Here is an 18325-nt window from a genome sequence, read left to right as displayed (position 1 = left end):
GTTCCTATAAACTTATATAAGGTAACCACCATCCCACTGTCAAAAAGACCCCAGAGAAACCTTACTACAATCTCTTTAGGTTACTTTTAAATGAAGAACTGCTATTTAGAAAAGAAATATACTTTCACTGTAAATAAAAAAGAAAAATACAGATATATTCAAGAAAAAAAATCACCCATCCATAACTCCATCACTGTTTAATTTTGTTGTTATATTCTCCTAGTTTCTGTGTGTTCGTACATAAATTTCTATTGTTTTTTGTAATTTATTTAGTTATTTATTTAGTTTTGGCTGCGTTGGGTCTTCGTTGCTGCACATGGGCTTTCTCTAGTTGCGGCGAGCAGGGGCTACTCTTTGTTGTGGTACATGGGCTTCTCATTGCGGTGGCTTCTCTTGTAGCAGACCACGGGCTCTAGGCGCGCGGGCTTCAGTAGCTGTGGCTCGCGGGCTTAGCTGCTCCGCGGCATGTGGGATCTTCCCGGACCAGGGCTTGAACCCATGTCCCCTGCATTGGCAGGCAGATTCTTAGCCACTGTGCCACCAGGGAAGTCCCATAAATTTCTATTTTTAAATAAAAATTAGATACACCATAATAATATTTCATTTACTGTCTTTTCCTGTCAATATATTAATATATGATTTAGCAGCCACAACCCAGCTTCACATCTTATGAATTGTGAAACTTCAGGAAAATTGTTTAGTTTCTAAGTGCCTCAATTTTCTTTTTTGTAAAATAGAGATAATATCAATATAATGTTGCCATAAAGCTTTATTTTTAATATTTGAAAAATGCTTAGGGCAGTGCCTGGCACATAATATTATAAAATAAATACGGGAGAAAAGTATGTGTACCTTTTAAAGAATTCTTTCTGTATTCTTTTCTTACCTTCCAGAAAGAGTCTACCAACTGATATGCTTAGAGCACAGCATGTGAGTGGAGTACCCATTTTCCTGCTCCCGTGGCAGAGTGGTTAATAGTGTGGGAGGTCAGGCCAAAATCTTGCTCCATTGTCCAGTAGCCATGTTATCCTGGGAAAGTTGCTTGACCATGCTAAGGGTCACTTTCTTTTTCTGTAAAATGGGAATGACAATAAATATCTGCTTTTTAGGATTGTTAGGAAGCTGAAATGAGATGATATAAGTGATTAGCACAGTGCCTCACATAGAGAAAGGGATCAATAAATGCTAACTATTAGTCTATGTTTGCAGTCCCTCCACATTAAAGATAAGGAAAATTAGGACCAGTAAGTATGTCATCCATGGCTGAAGAACTAAAGTAATAAGCCAAAATGATACAGGAAATCCAGTGAGAGGGATATTTCTGGCTCGAGGTGATAAATTGTTTTGTGCCTTGCTGACCAATATGGATATCTTTAAAAAAAAAATATTTCCAGGATGCCTTCCTGTGGTTAGCGCTCAGCATATATTCATTAGTGACATGGACAGTGGCACAGAAAGTATGCTCATTAAACCTGCTAGTGTGAAGGAGCGAGGGCATGAGCTTCACCTTGAAAGAAAGAACCAAGAAAATATGATTCTACCAGGAAATGTGATAGTAGTCTACTTGAAGAGAAAAATCGGTTGCCAAAGTACCACGTGCGAAATGAATGATTATGTTCAAACCAAGAAGAAAAAGCTCTATCAGCCAATCTGTGCAAAACAACTGTATGATGAATGTAATTCTACAGATTAAGTTAACCTGAAAGCCTTGAGCAGATAGACTGAGAACAGGGTGGTGTCCTGCTCCTCTTTTGGGGCACCCCTGATCAGCCTTTCAGATAAGTAACAAGATAGGATTGGGTTCCCTAATGAGGGATGGTCTTGCAGAGTGTAGGACTTCATCAGAGGGGACCTACAATACAAATGGCTAAAAAAAAAAAAAAAAAGAACAGCATTATTCACTTTGAGGAATTTGTCAGACATTTTTGTTATTTTTTTAAGTACAGGCAAGACTCTCTTAGGAAGTATACAGTTGTTTATTTCCACTGAGATTAGAACAATAGGAAGTGGATTTCAAACTGAAGCATGGAAGATTTAAGTTAGAATGATTGAAAAAAAACTTACAATTAGTGTGAAATGTAAAACACTGCAAATGATTACCAAGTAAAACTACGTAATCTTTCCAGAATTATTCAAAATTAGACTTTTCTGTATTAGTTTCAAATTATTTTCGTAGGTGTTAACTAAAGGCAGGAGAATAGGCTGGGTAGACTCTCAAGATTCCTTTCTATGATTTGATGATAAAAAAGACTTGATCCTATAAAGATTGCTCTGGCTTCTTTTCTATTGAGGCTACCCAAGGAACAGCTGTTGCCTTGACAACAAGGGACAGTCTTAGGTTCCTCATATGCTAGTAGGAAAATGGCCAATTTTCTTGTTCATAAGAGAAAACTGTTAATGTGTGCATTTCTTTCTCTCTCTCCCCCACCTGTCTCTCTTCCACTCTCTCTGTCCTACCATTATTAGCCACCCTTACATGAACCTCAGTGAAAGAGTTCAAAGAAGATGATAAAAAGGTGGTAGAATAGTTTGTATTTTCAGAAATACCCACCGAAACTTCAGAAACTCATTCACAAAAGACTTTGGAGTAAGGTAATGCTATAGGAATACCAAGAGATCAGCCTTCAATGTGTAGAGAAGAAAAACAATGGATGACATAAAATTCTTAGAATGTGGGCAGACACACTGAACAGATTCCAAGAGGAAGGAATCAATACACCTTCTTTGATGTCTCAACATGGGATGAATGACATAACCACCACTTCCAACTATCTAGATACACGTATATAGACATCACCCACTTTTGACTAAACTGAGTAGATTGTATACAGACCTAGCTTTACATAAGATTTATGTGAATAATACTACAGAACATAGTAGAAGAACAGCAGTTACTTCACATACAATTCACTAAAGTAATAGGCAACAATTAGTTCCCCTAGGACAAAAACCTTAGGATAATATCTGCTTTCTCCTTTGCTACCTGAAATGTAGCCAAATGCAGGCTAGGAAACAGATTGACAACTGATAAAAAGTGCTTTGAGTAAACTTACCCATATATTATGTGGGGAGCTATAGCTCGTTGAATTAAAGTAAGCCAACTCTCTGCAGTGTCTCTTAAAGCCTCAACTATAAGAAAGCCAAGTTTGTTAGCCCAATGGAGTGGTGCTTTTTCCGTACAGAAGCATGGGAGGTTCATGCTGCAGCTCTGAACCAGCCTTGTTTTTATACTGCGCTCAAATGGATGGTGTGTTACAGTGTCATGACAACACACATTTTCTTGTATGTTTACCCTACCTTTTTCTACATAGTGATTATACGGTGGGTGTGTTTTTTGTTTGCTGTTTCCCCACTACCTCCCAAGGATTTTTTTTTTGGAGGGGTGATATTATTGTTGTTAAAAAGTATTTTTCTTCTGGTTATAAAAAAATTCAAGCTTGTTGTAAAGAATATGAAAAACGTTCACAGAATAACAAAGAAGGAAATGAAAGAATCTTGGTATTGTTTTGAAGAGCAGTACTGAAAGCAAAGAAAGCCAATACCAATATTTTTTTTACTAAATGCTAGGATAGCATAAGACACAGGATATTAGTTCCTGCCTGTTTTCTTTATTTTTCTGTGTCTACCATGGTCCCGGGAGAATAACACTCTAATGATGTGCAAAAACATGCAGGTACCCGTAGGCGATGCTATATATTCTGATGACGTAGAGTGGGATTGTCAAGCACGTGAGAGAATATATAAGGTTGGAAAGGCTAAGCAAAACCACATTTACACTTTGATGAGATAATGTTAAGGATATTTTGAAAACTCTGCTACTTGTGGCACAATATTGCTGGTGGATTTTGGAGCTAGCTTTTCTCATCCCAAGCCCACTGGTCCCCAATATTTTTCACAGAATGAGAAGACCATCCTCTTGGTTGGTCCCACTTTTTTTTTTTTTTTTTGCGGTAGGCGGGCCTCTCACTGTTGTGGCCTCTCCCGTTGCAGAGCACAGGCTCCGGAGGCGCGGGCTCAGCAGCCATGGCTCACGGGCCCAGCCGCTCTGCGGCATGTGGGATCTTCCCGGACCGGGGCACGAACCCGTGTCCCCTGCATCGACAGGCAGACTCTCAACCACTGCGCCACCAGGGAAGCCCTGGTCCCACTTTTAAACAGTCACAAAGTCTTATCTTCTGCCTTTTTTCTCTTTCCCTATTTCAGACCCACATTACTGATCCGCTTTCCATTCATCTCCCCCATTTAAAATTATTCAGTGTGTCCCTATTGTCTATAAGAAAATATCTTTGTGTTGTGGTACCTTTCAATTCTCCCTGCCTCATCTCATGTTACTCTCCCAGGCAAATGCTACCCTCAAAAGTCACCCCATTCCCCATTCAGTAGTGTTGAACTACTTGTAATTTCTCACTTCTCTTCACCGCTCAGGCTCAAGATTTTCCATATTATTACCTTTTTATTGTTATTCTCTCTACCTGGAATACACTTTCACCTCAGCTTTTCTCCAGGAACATTTATATCCCCATCTTTGGAGTTTCAGATAAGACCTTATTCTTTTTTTTTTTTATAGAGTGCATATATTTTATTGCTTTCTCATTGGCTACATTATTTTTTTTAATTTTAATTTTATATTGGAGTGTAGTTGATTAACAATGATGTGTTAGTTATAGGCGTACAGCAAAGTGATTCAGTTATACCCATATGAGTGTCCATTCTTTTTCAAATTCTTTTCCCATTTCGGTTATTACAGAATATTGAGCCAAGTTCCCTGTGCTATACAGTAGGTCCTTGTTGGTTATCTATTTTAAATATAGTAGTGTATACATGTCAATCTCAAACTGCCAATCTAGCCCTCCCCCACACCCTTTCCCCCTGGTAACCATAAATTTGTTCTCTAAGTCTATGCGTGTTTCTGTTTTGTAAATAAGTTAATTTGTATCATTTTTTTAGATTCCGCATGTAAGCAATATCATATGGTATTTGTCTTTCTGTGCCTAACTTACTTCACTTAGTATGATAATCTCTTGGTTGATCCATGCTGCTGCAAATGGCATTATTTCATTATTTTTAATTTCTGAGTAATAATCCATTGTATATATGTAGCACATTTTCTTTATTCATTCATCGATCGATGGACATTTAGGTTGCTTCCATGTCTTGACTATTGTAAACAGTGCTGCAATGAACAATGGGGTGCATGTATCCTTTCAAACCATTGTTTTTTCTGGATATACACCCAGGAGTGGGATTGCTAGATCATATGGTAGCTCTATTCTTAGTTTTTGAAGGAACCTCCATATTGTTCTCCAGTGTGGTTGTATCAATTTATATTCCCACCAACAATGTAGGAGGGTTCCCTTTTCTCCACACCCTCTCCAGCATTTATTGTTTTATGGACTTTTTGATGATGGCCATTTTGACTGTGTGAAGTGATACCTCATTTGCATTTCTCTAATAATTGGTGATGTGGAGCATCTTTTCATGTGTTTGTTGGCCATTTATCTGTACGTCTTCTTTGGAGAAGTGTCTACTTAGGTATTCTGCCCATTTTTTGATTGGGTTGTTTGTTTCTTTCACATGAGCTGCATGAGCTGTTTGTAAACTTTGGAGATCAATCCCTTGTCAGTCGCATTGTTTGCAAATATTTTCTCCTATTCTGTGGGTTGTTTTTTCATTTTGTTTATGGTTTCCTTTGCTGTACAAATGCTTTTGAGTTTAATTAGGTCCCATTTGTTTTTTTTTTGTTTTGTTTTTATTTTCATTACTCTAGGAGGTGGATCAAAAAAGATCTTGCTATGATTTATGTCAGAGAGTGTTCTGCTTATGTTTTCCTCTAAGAGTTTTATAGTATCTGGTCTTACATTTAGGAGGTAAGTCCTTATTCTAATGGTGTGACTGCTCTGCCCTTGATCCCCTCCCACCTGGAGACAGACATGCTTCCCTGATGAGTCTTGATAGCTTTGCCATACTGTGTGCACTTGGTATGCTTTAGCTCATTTAACAAAGGTTCTGGAGGGCAGCATCCTACAAGTTTTTCTCACTGATACATATCACTATCACTTACTATAGAGAGCATGTCACACCTTAGGTGCTCAAAGACTATACAATGAGAATGAGTGAATAAAGGAATGATGAATGTCTACTGTGTGACTAGTGCTGGGGAGCCAGTGTTAAATCAGCTAGACCTCTCTGACCTATGTTGCTTACAATGTAATAGGGGGACTCAGGGAAGTAAACAGAGGAAATGTCATGATAGCCGAAATATGATGCCAGGGGAAATGTATATAGGTCAGGGAAGGTAGACATTAGCTGGGAAAATATGGGAAGAGTGCCCAGGCAGCAGGAACAGATGTGCTAAGGCTTAAAGTGAGAGAGAACTTGAAGAAAAGGAAACAAATTCACTCAGGCTAGAATTCCCAGTGTGAGATGAAGAAGAGTGAGAGATGAGAGCGGGGAGGGAGAAGGCCCAGTTCATGAGGGCCTCAGAATCCACGTTAGGGAGGCCTTGGAGAGCTGGGGAGGGATGATGTGCTAAGATCTGTGGGTTATAAAACTCATTTTGGCTGAGGCGTGGACATGATATTAGAGAGATCGATTACGGAGGCAGTTACCTGTTAGGAGACGGCTTTTGTCGGTGGTTTCTCCACTTGATAGTAAACACCTTGAGGGGAAGGATAATCACTTTTTCAATTTTGTAAATTAAGGGCTTAGGTCAATGTTTCTTTAATGAATGACAAACTCTACATATGTCAATTATCATACCTCAGAAAAACAAAAATAAAAAAGCCCCTTCTTTTAAGAAGTTGCATCCCCTGTGGCTCATCTAGTCATTGGGTCAATATAACTACCTCCAGGTAAGCTGGTTACACAAAGGAGATTTAGTGGCACCTCCACCCTGACCTTGCTCGTGATAGATACATAAGTTGATTTATATTCCCTTACCTTGCCTATATTATAACTGACCATTTTTTTGGCTTTTTCATGAAGATGTCATTCCTGGATTAAGATCATGGCTTTTCCATGTTGCATAATCTACCTAAGAATAATCCATGCAACTCTGCCTCTTTGTGTTTATTCAAAGACTGGTGAAAGAGTTAATGAAGATATGAATTAAGGAAAGCATAAATGATAAAATAGTCATCTGAAAGGTTACTTCTGACTTCCCTGTATTTGTATTAGAATCTAGTCATTAAAGTGATATAATTCACTGAATAAAATCATTTTATTAAGCCTTTGGTCAGCAGATTATTAATACCTATATTATATATAGAACTCATCTAAAATTAGTAATTATAGCTCTCATTTTTCTTTTGATACAACGAAAAGAGTAAAAGAATTTTCAAAGTATGTGAGAGGACTCTGTGAAATAACATCGCAGTTAATCAAAATTTAATACAATAAACTAATAAAATAGTAAAAATGTTCTAATTTAATATTAGTAGTAGATGTCTTCTTCTTATCCTTATTTTATATACAATGACACTTTGAAAGCATTATAAATTTGTGAGCTAATAACATATCACAAATCTACAAAAATATGAAAAGCCAAAAAAATTGATAACTTCTGATTCAGATTATATGTCAATTTTCATTATTGTGTTTCTAGTAAATAAGTAACATAAATGAACTATTTGTAAGGTGGTGGGTGATATGGATTATTTTTCCTGATACCTAATTAGAGTCCCTACTTTTCTAAAACTTTCAGTCTTTCACGATTCACAATGAAACATTAATTTGTATGGTTCACTTAATCAGATTCAACAAACTTTGTTTATAAAATTTCATATACCTAAGTTTTTTAGCATATGTTATCTTCTAAGTGGTTAATTTACATGTTGATCTATCCATGACAATCTTACATTTAAACTTTCATTGTTAATTATTATCATTGTTATGGTTGCTTAACATTAATAGCAACTAACAATGTTTAGAAGAATAAAAGGGACTCTGATTTTGCATCTGGATGTTTTTTAATGCAATGACACAGAGTTCTGTGTCACACCAAAGATTTTGTCATTTTACAGTGAGAATGAGCTGGGGGAAAATAGTTGTTAATAGATTGTTAGGTTGGTATTTGGGCCACAATTATTTCTGGGGGGTTTTCTCCTTAAGAACATCTTTAATACTGCACCCAGAGATTTGACTCAGATGTCAGGAATAATGAGCTTCATTATAAAGTAGACCTTGATGATAGTTCTGGCTAAAAAAGAAAGAAAAGATTGAAAAAAAGAGGTATTTGTGGTACTTTACATAGACAGACATGTAGCACCATCTACTGGATTAGAATAAATGAATAAAATCTGTATTTCCACTAGCAAAAGTATGAAACTATGAATATCAAAGCTTCCTATAGCTTGATAGGAATTGGTTTAGCCAATTCTTTTGATTCTGATGATTGTTTTACTAGTAGATGAGAGTACTTTGCTATATAGGGCCTTCTTTTCCCCTCTGTCTTTGCATCTAAGAAATTTTTTTTTTTTGCATCATGTGTACACACACACACACACACACACGCATATCCCATTGTACCCAACTAAATCATGTAATTTTTTTACAAGGCAGTTGTTGCCATTGGCAAAAGAAATTTTGTGAATGTAATTTCCCCGAAAAGGATATTAGAAAGTCCGTAATTAAGGTCTTTCCTTTACTGTTTCTCTGCAGTAGAGAATGTTTTCTTTAAATATAGTTAAGGCCTCCTGTTATCAGAAGAAATAAATCCTTAAAAATAATCCATTCAATAATTCATTAATTAAACAAGTATTAATCAAGGGATTACTATGTTTCAGCAACAATGATAAGAACATTAAAAAACAGAACAGTGATTTCAGAAATATTGCATAATATTTGTCTGTGAGGTAAGTGTTCCTTTGCAAAGACTTACATCCATCCCTTTCATTAACTGAGCAGCCAATTATCCGATATAGCTTTGTAAAATGTACAAGTTTGCAAAATGTTATAGATACTGGTCAAAATATTCAGCACTAAAAACATGTTTTGTATAGGGAGGAAAACTGTGGAACAGAACAATTATAAGACCTTTCTGACCTTTCAATGAGACTGTTATCTCATTATCCAAGTCATTAACTATTTCATAATAAAATGAATTTCCTCAGGAGGGAGTGAGTACCTCAGCAATACAATAGCAGTGTAAAAGCATTGCATGTTGCTGAGGTGCATGTTGTAGTCAGGGGCTATCTTGGAAGTTTCTTCTAATTCTGAGGTTATATAAATGCTCTGAATCTAGTCATATGGAACTATATTAAGAATGAATTACATAAAAGAAAATCTGAGAAAATGGAGACATTTACCATATTTCTGGGTAGGAAGACAATACAATAAAAGTTTAATTTCTTCTAAAATTATTATGTATATTCAAGGAAATTTCAATGAAAAATCCTAGGGTTCTTTGATCTTTTTTGAACTTCACAACTTGATTGCAAGGAAGTGTTTGAAAATAAATAAGAGTAGTTGTGATGGTGGTGATAGATGGTGTGCTTGGCCCTACCATAGTAAGAAGCTATGCTACTCAAAACAGTGTGGTTCTTTTGTAGAGATAGATAAATAAGTCAATGAAATACCAGACATCTAGAAACATATCATTATATATATATATGAGAATTTAGTATACAAAAGGACACATTTCAAACCACAGGAGTGAGACAGACTATTTAACAAATGGTGTTGAGAAAATTCCTATTTATTTTGGAAAAGAACTATGAATCTATGTCCTGTCATACACAAACATAAATTTTATGTGCATTAGAATTTTAATGTAGAATATATAATTATAAAAGTACTTATATAATTATAAAAGTACTTGGGAATTTGGGGTTACCAGATGCAAATTATTATATATAGAATGGATAAACAACAAGGTCCTACTGTATAGCACATGGAACTATATTCAATAATCTATGATAAACTATAATGGAAAAGAATATATATAAAAAAAGAATATATATAGGTATAATTGAATCACTTTGCTGTACAGCAGAAATTAAGACAACATTGCAAATCAACTATATTTCAATTAAAAAAATAAAGTTCTAGGGCTTCCCTGGTGGGTGGAGCAGTGGGTGAGAGTCCGCCTGCCGATGCAGGGGACACGGGTTCGTGCCCCGGTCCGGGAATATCCCATATGCCGCGGAGCAGCTTGGCCCGTGAGCCATGGCCACTGAGCCTGCGCGTGCGGAGCCTGTGCTCCGCAACGGGAGAGGCCACAACAGTGAAAGGCCCTCGTATCGCAAAAATAAATAAATAAATAAATAAATAAATAAAGTTCTTGGGAAGCTGAAAAAAGTACTAAAAAATATATAACTTATATATAAATATTTTAATGAATAAACAATAAATTTTAATGAATAAATACTAAATCTTAATATAAACTTTAATATTAAATATATTAAACTTTTAATAAGAGTAAAATTTAAATAAATAAAATATGTTATATATAATACTTATATATAAATAAATAATATATAAAATAGTTTATTTTTATAGTCTTCCGGGCAAGGCTTTCCTTAGTGAGATGCAAAACAAAAGTTATCAAGGAAAAGACTGACAGATTTAACTATTTAAAAAAACTCCTCTTTTCATTTATGTATTTATTCTCTCAGCAGATTTTTATTGAGCATTACCATGTGCAGATATTGTTCTAGTTTCTGAATATAGTGTGAACAAAATGCATATGGTTCCTATTGTCATGCATATTATAGTCTAGTGGCAAATATAGAAAATAAGTAAACAAAATAAAAATATAAGTACTAATTATGGTGAATTAGTCTCAATGTAATTACTAAATGTGAAAATTTTGCTGTAAGACAGAGTAACAAGTAAAAGCTATATTTGATTGAATGGGCAAGGAAGGCCTCTCTAAGGAGGTTATATATAAACTGAAGAATATAGAGGCCTGCAGAATACTCTAGAACTAGACATTATGGAAGAAAATATTCCAGGCAGAGGGATCAGTATATATGAAGACCCAAAGGCTGGGAGACTCCTTGGTTTTTTGAAGCTCTAAGGAAATAATTAAAACAATTCAAGGTGGCTGAAACATAGTGAATAAGGGGAAAGATGGCAAGAGATGAGCTTGCAAAAAATTTGTCAGGGATAAGATCACATAGGATTTTGTAGACCAGATTAAGGATTTTGGATTTAATTCCAACTAAACCAGGAATCCACTGAAGAGTTTTAACTTGGAAGAAATCTGATTTAAGTTTAAAAAAGCCTTTAAAATGGTACAACTACTTTGGAAAAGGTCTGGAATGTTTTATAAACATGCCCTGCTGTCAGCAATTGTACTCCTTGGTATTTATCCAAGAGAAATAAAAACATATGTCCTTGAAAAGGCTTGTCTTGAGAGTACACATTAATAATTCTGAAACACATTTAAATGTACTTTGGGGTTGAAAAAATAAGTAAATGGCTGATGGATAGTGGGAGCAAGGTTTCTCACTGTCAGGAGGGAAGTTTCAAATAAATAAGAAGGGAAGGCTAGAATAAACTCTGTGGTACTGGATTGGAGTCAGAGACATCAGTATGTACTAATGTTTAGCTTATACAGATAGACACAAAGATGATTATAGATTTGTGAATTCTTGGGTTAGTATACATCATATATTATCTAGTTTTGTCTGCTGAGAGGGCCCAGAAGCACTGACAACCCAGTAACAGCAAACATGCCCAGAGCCCAGATCTTGATTTCTAAATGCCATTCTCCAATAAAAGGAATCAGAGCTCCTTGGAGAAATGGCTAATTCTCAGGCTGTGTAAGGGAAAATACAAGATGGCCCGGAGTACTTTGTAGGCCAGAAAGTAAGGAGGTGCTCAAAACACAAAAAGATGAAGGCATGTCAAAGATACAGGGGCCAATGGCCAGAGCTGGAACAAATTGGGTAACAAAATAGCATAGTTTGGATTATAATCCAAAGTATAAAATATATATGAGTCCACAGTAATATAAATAAATAATTGAATAAATAAATAAATAAATGGAGAGGATAGACTCCTACTTACAGAAAAGTCTCAAATAATACATGTAGATACTCTCTTTTTGGGAGGTAGAGTGTAATCTCTCTCCTCGAAGGCAGACCGAACTCAGTGAATCATTTAGAGTCTGGAAAGGGAAATAGTAGCTTTACAATGGAGAAACCTGGCAAATGCTATCTTAACAAAATGATCACAGGTAAAATCACCAGTAATGCCATAATGACATCACGAGCCGTCTGATAAGATGTGATGAGAAGTGTATTTCACCTCTGTGGTTTTCTTCCCCCAAACCCATAACTCCAGACTAATTATGAGAAAACCATCAGATAAAACATTAAGAGACATTTAGAGAACTTCTATATGAAATAACTGACCAGTACTTCTCAATACTGTTCAGGTTACAAAAAACAAGAAAAAACTGAGAACTTGTTACAGACCAAGGAAGACTAAGGAGACATGATAACAAAATGCAATGTGGTATGCTAGATTATATCCTGAAACAGAAAAAACATGGATGGAAAGACTGGAAATCTGGAGTTTAGTTTATAGTAATGGGCCAATGTTGGCTTCTTTCTTTTGTCAAATGTACCATGGTAATGTGTGATGATAATATTAGAGGAAACTGAAACTACATGAGGGATATATGGGATATTATCTTTGGGGAAGTGGTGATGTTCCACCTCTTGAGCATAGTTTAGGTTAACCTGGTGTATGCATTTGTCCAAACTCAAGATATGTGTATTTGTTTGTATATAAATTTTACCTATAGAGGGAAGAATGTAAACAAAAGTAAACATATGCATAGTGAAGTCTTTAGGGAGGAAGTGTACTGATCACTGCAATTTACTTTGAAATGCATCAATAAATAACATGAATTGATGAGTGGATGGATAGATGGGTATGTAACAGCAAGAATAGTCAAACACTCACGGTAGGACCTAGGAAACATCTAGATCACGGGAATAATGGTGCTCACTGTAAAATTATTTCAGCTTTTCTATATGTGGGAAATATTTCAAAATTAGATGTTGTAAGTAAAAGATTACCTTAACTGTTGAGGGAGAATGGATTTCGGGGGAACAAGAGTAGAAGCAGATTGTTGAGGATGCCATTGCAGTAGTGCAGTGAGAGATGATGATTGTTTGGAGTGGTGGTAGTGGACTTGGAAGGGAGTCATAAAAGCCAAGAGAAGAAAATGTTTTAATAGGGAAAGAATAGTTGAGCTGAATGTAGCCCATAGATCAGGTAAGTTGATGATGAACGTATCCACTGGAATATGAAGCATACTGATGGCAATGAGAGCAGTTTCTGAGGTGTTGTATAGCAAAATACACTAAAAAAAGTTAAAAAAAAAAAAACCCAAAATTAGGAGAAAAATACTCATACACACACACAAACATGCACAAAGAAACTATAACATAAAAAACACTGCCATAATTCAATAAGAAGAAACAACCTAACGGGAAAAAATGGACAAAGGCTATGATAAAGAAATTCTTAGCAGAAGAAATGTAATGTTCAGTCTCACTCATAATTATATAATTGTCAATAAACAATGAAAAACCATATTTTACTCTTTAGGTTGTAAAATATTTGATACTTCATAAGAATACTGTCATATTTTGTAGGTATGCAAAGACATTTTGAAAGATAATTTAGTGGTATCTATCAAAATAAAATTGTTTATACCTGTTTTCCATTAATTTTACTTCTAAGAAAATGTCATGCAGAAATACTTACATAGGTGTTCAAGATTATATCTTATTCACCAAATATAACACTAACTGAAAGATGCATTCCAATTTTGGAGATATTAAAATGTGAAAATAAGTATAGTCTAGAATTGATGAAATACAGTATTAGAAAGGTGTTCATTATAGCATTGTTTATAAAGTTAAAATTGATTGATGATACTGAATTTTAAGCTGCTATTAAAAGACCAAAGATCTAATATACTGACACGGAAACATAGCCACTATTGTTAAGTGAAAAAATGAATTTGCAAAATATTTAGGTTTTTATTTCTATAGGAAAAAATTAATATATGTATATACTTACAGCTTCATTTAAAAAAATGCCGGTAGGGGCTTCCCTGGTGGCGCAGTGGTTGAGAGTCTGCCTGCCGTTGCAGGGGACACGGGTTCGTGCCCCGGTTCGGGAAGATCCCACATGCCGCGGAGCGGCTGGGCCCGTGAGCCATGGCCGCTGAGCCTGCACGTCCGGAGCCTGTGCTCTGCAACGGGAGAGGCCACAACAGTGAGAGGCCCGCGTACCACAAAAAAAAAAAAAAATGCCGGTAGGATAAACACCAAAATGGGGCAAACTTTTGAGAATGAGATTGGCATGGAGCTGAGGATACCTTTTCCTTTTACTTCATACATATATGTATTTTTCTTTCTTATAAAACAAAGATCATGTTATTTTTGCAAAACCCCAAATCTCTTCATATTTTAGCCTTAACAACCTGATCTGGATGAAGTTATCTATTTGAGAATGAGATAGTAAAAGGGTAACATCTACCTTAGCATTTGGGGATTAAATTGATTATTTCATGGTTAGTGACAAGGCTTGTAAAACTTTGGGCTTTATTTCTAAATCTGAATGAATAATGATAGGGTTAGAATCTGGAAGCTGTAGAATTATAAAAGTGGGAGGAAATGGATGATAGGAATACTGTGGTGATGAGGGGGAGAAGCAGGGATATTGTTTAAAGGCAGAAAGGTAGAATTTAGAGGATGCATGGACATTTTGTCCAAAATTCAACATTGTATAATCATTATCCTGAAATTCAGGAAATAGAAGCCTTGAGATATGGGAAATGGGATTCTTTGCAGGGATTTGGCTGCCAAAGTTCTTATGTCCTTGGTGCCTACAGAAGTACCCAGCAAAGACAGCTGCAGTCATACATTTGGCAGCTATAGCTGACACTGAGAGGGGTGGATCAACAGATTGGCACAGGCGAAGGCAGCTGCCTCAATATTCACATTTTAAAATAATCATTAAACAAGGGACATTGCCATAACAATTTTTAAATATAAATAACAATATGTCATCTTAATATATGCTGGATATTAACATTTTCATTAGTAGTGTTGACTAAACTATTATAAAATAAAAGATGATCTCTATTAAGGTTATTTAAGCTGTAAAAGTCCATTATTCCATATAGGTCAACATTCCCTCTACAAGCTCTCTTTCTCTTAACCACCTTGGAAATTTAGGCATTGTAGAACTGGAGAATAAAATGCCTTGCTAACTCTAGACTTTGAAGACACTATCTCTAAGTCCATAATGCTAAATATATGGAAAACCATGTAAGCACAAAGAGACAAAGCTACAAAAGATTTCAAAAGTATAGCGACAAACCAAGGGTAAAAAAAGACATTTTCAAGACATTTGAGGAAATATGAATATGAAAAGATACTGATCATGAAGAGTTATTTTGATACTGTTAATTTTGTCAGATGTGATAATGATAGTGTTTATGTTATAAAACGTAAAACATTAGTGATGCATGCTCCAGTAGTTATGGGTGACATGTTATGTTTGTGATTTACTTTAAAATGCTTCAGCAAAAGATCCAGATGAAACTAATATGGCAAAAAAAAAAAAAAAGAAAGAATGTTAAGTCATGGTGATGAGTATATAGGGGTTCATTATACCCTGCTCTCTATTCTTACATATATTTAAACTTTTTATAATAAAAAAGGTTAACAATGAACAGGTAAAATAAAATTCAAAAGGGCAAAAAAAGCTACATATATTTGACTATTGGATAAGCAAAATTAATTGCTCCTCACAATGAAGTGGTAGAGTATTCCAGCCAACAACACCCCTCATTGCAGACAGCATAGTTTGAGACCTGTTTCCTAGTTTAGGTCCTGCTTACTTTACCCGCTTCACCTCAGGGAGCTTCACTTCATTTATCTAGGAAATGAAAGAATTAGCTTAGTTCACTGTTTTGTGCTTTCCAGTTCTGAGAAGCGGGTACATAAAACACGGGTCATAAACTCAAACTCCTACCGGTGCCAAGCAGTTAATTCAAATGAGTGAATTGGTAAAGTGCTTGCCAGTCTAAAGCGGTTAGACTTTTTCGAGTTTAGGAAGAAATATAGGTTTCTGTGTGGAATTAAAGATGTGTAAATGCTAACAAATGAAAATGTAAAGAAAATAGGGACTTCCCTGGCGGTCCAGTGGTTAAGACACTGCGCTTCCATTGCAGGGGGCACGAGTTTGATCCCCGGTGGGGGAACTAAGATCCCACATACTGCCTAGCCAAAAAAAAAAAAAAAAAAAGGAAATAAAGGTGTGGGAACTCTGCGCTGCAGGTTTGCCATCTCGAGGCAGTTCACGACTGCGGTCAACTAGGACTCTGCAACCGGGCAGAAGACCATTGGGTGGGAGACCAGAAGTTAAAACAGACGAAGATCAAAACATCCAGCAATGATTCTAGGGAGTGAATTGTGCTTCAAAATACCTGTCTACTTCAGCCTACAAGATTTCATCTACTAATGAAACTCAACAAACGCCACTTGAAAGGAAAGCTAGGTTTATTCTTTTCGTTAGCGCTCATCTTCCGCCCGCGATCGCAGCTGCGTAGCGCAACGCAGGTCCGGTGCCCTGTGGTCCCCTGGAGACTGCAGGCGCCACCGATTCTATGCCTCCCGGGAGCGCCGAAGGGGCTAACCGGAGCCGCACATTGAAGGACTGTTATGCCGGTACCTGGCAATCCCAAGGAACCTCTGGAGGAGTAAGTTGATTCGCTTCGCTGGGTGCCCAAGAAGAAAAAGTTGCACTGGATCCTGGGAAGGAGTTCTCAACCGGAAGATTTGCCTGGGCGCTTCCTGTTTGGTAACTAAGGGCGCGAAACGGTTGCTAGAGCTCCAGTAGCAACTACCCCGGAGCTTTGCGAGTTCCTTGGGTTGCCTCAGGTGCCGCTCACGGGCGATACGAGAAGGTGGATCTTACCTCTGCACCTTTTCTGAGGTCCCCTATCTGTTTGTCATCATGAGTAGTGAATTCCTGGCTGAGCTGAATTGGGAGGAAGGGTTCGCCATCCCGGTGGCGAACGAGGAGAACAAGATACTGGAAGATCTGGTAAGGATCAGGTGAAGAAGGCGGGGGAAGAAGGGGTCTGTTGGGGGACGTTTTCTAGTTGGCAGAAATACCCCAACCCTTTTATTTCTCTCCGTTCTTTCCCTAATCCCATCTCTTCTCGGTCTACCTCTCTCCGGCAGCATCTCCTTCTTCCCTCACCTGCTAGCCCTTTTCGGTACTTGCTAAAGCATTAAAATCAATCAATCAATCAAACTGAAACTATAATAGATATTCACAACTATAAAGCTTGAAACTTTACTCCCTCCTCCTCTTCCACCCCTTGCACTCATTTCTAGCCTCCTGAGCAGTAGAGGAAAGGCTGGTTCTCGCGCCCGCCTTTTCCTTCCTCAGAATTAAGCGCAGTTTGCAAAGGGACTTCTGAGGTTTGCGTAGCGACAGTTATTTGCGGATGTTTGTAAACAAAACATGTTACGGTTGACATTTCTTTTTGAGTTACTGCCTATGATGTTTAAAGTGACTCGAAGAAATGTTTTTAAGAGGGATGTTCTAGTAAGTACGTATAATGTGCAATTTACAGCTTTTCAAAGTGAGGATTAAGTTGTCACAGAAATATATAAAATATTTTTGTAAGGAGTATTTTACACCAGCTTGCAACAGTGCATGGTAGTTGTTAAAAATAAAATTGCAACCAGCTCAGGAAACTTTGAAAACCAGTTAGCAGTCAGTCTAAAGTTCCATCACATGGCCATGTGTTGTGTGGAAGAGGGTCCAAGAAGACCGATGATGTTTACACTACTTTAGAGAATGGAAGAGAAGGTTCCTCTGAGAAATGAAAATGAAAATCCTCCACTTTGTTTTTTGAAAATATGTTTTTCAAACTCTTCTGACTTATTTACTTATATCTAATGTAGATGGCTTCAGATTTTGTTTTTTGTTTTAAGTGAAGGGCAGCATTAGGAAATATAAGAGATCTAGCACTGAGTACTGAGGACTAATAATAAGTATCCAGTCTTGGGTTCTGATCCTGCTTACGAGCACTGAGTCCATTTCTTCTTCTGTAAACTGGAGATAAGTAAAATAATTATCTCACAGGGTTGTTACACAGCTCTAAGGACTTTAATATAGGTTAAGTTCCATTCAAACGTTCATTTTTGGTATTATTGCCATAATATTTGTCTCACAGGACTTTATATACATATTACTTGTATTAGCTATTTAAAAAAATATTAAAGAGCAATAAAAAGAATAATGAGGGCCATAATCACTTCACCTGAATAAACTC

General features: G+C 36.6%; 1 protein-coding gene and 1 long non-coding RNA gene across 3 annotated transcripts in view; one reads left to right on the top strand and one right to left on the bottom strand.

The window, feature by feature from the left end:
• Positions 1 to 892: 892 nt before the first annotated feature.
• Positions 893 to 16757, bottom strand: LOC307186895. 2 transcript variants are annotated; one of them, XR_013828498.1, is made up of 4 exons: positions 16708 to 16757; positions 14044 to 14218; positions 12013 to 12112; positions 893 to 1071 (listed from the first exon to the last, which is right to left on the bottom strand). It is a non-coding gene; the product is annotated as an uncharacterized lncRNA (long non-coding RNA). The 2 variants fall into 2 exon arrangements; XR_013828499.1 differs by lacking the exon at positions 16708 to 16757 and adding an exon at positions 15786 to 15905.
• A 234-nt stretch (positions 16758 to 16991) lies between these two features.
• Positions 16992 to 18325, top strand: part of CCDC39 (coiled-coil domain 39 molecular ruler complex subunit) — a 46152-nt gene continuing 44818 nt past the window's right edge. The window contains exon 1 of the mRNA XM_079922510.1: positions 16992 to 17082. Within this exon, the coding sequence (XP_079778636.1) occupies positions 16993 to 17082 (90 nt within the window). The 5' untranslated portion in view covers position 16992. The remainder of the gene's footprint in view (positions 17083 to 18325) is intronic.

Source organism: Stenella coeruleoalba (assembly GCF_951394435.1).
Source record: "Stenella coeruleoalba genome assembly, chromosome: 5".
Lineage (NCBI taxonomy): Eukaryota > Metazoa > Chordata > Mammalia > Artiodactyla > Delphinidae > Stenella > Stenella coeruleoalba.
The sequence above is the reverse complement of the archived record's forward strand: the minus strand, read 5'-3'. Positions and strand labels throughout refer to the sequence as shown.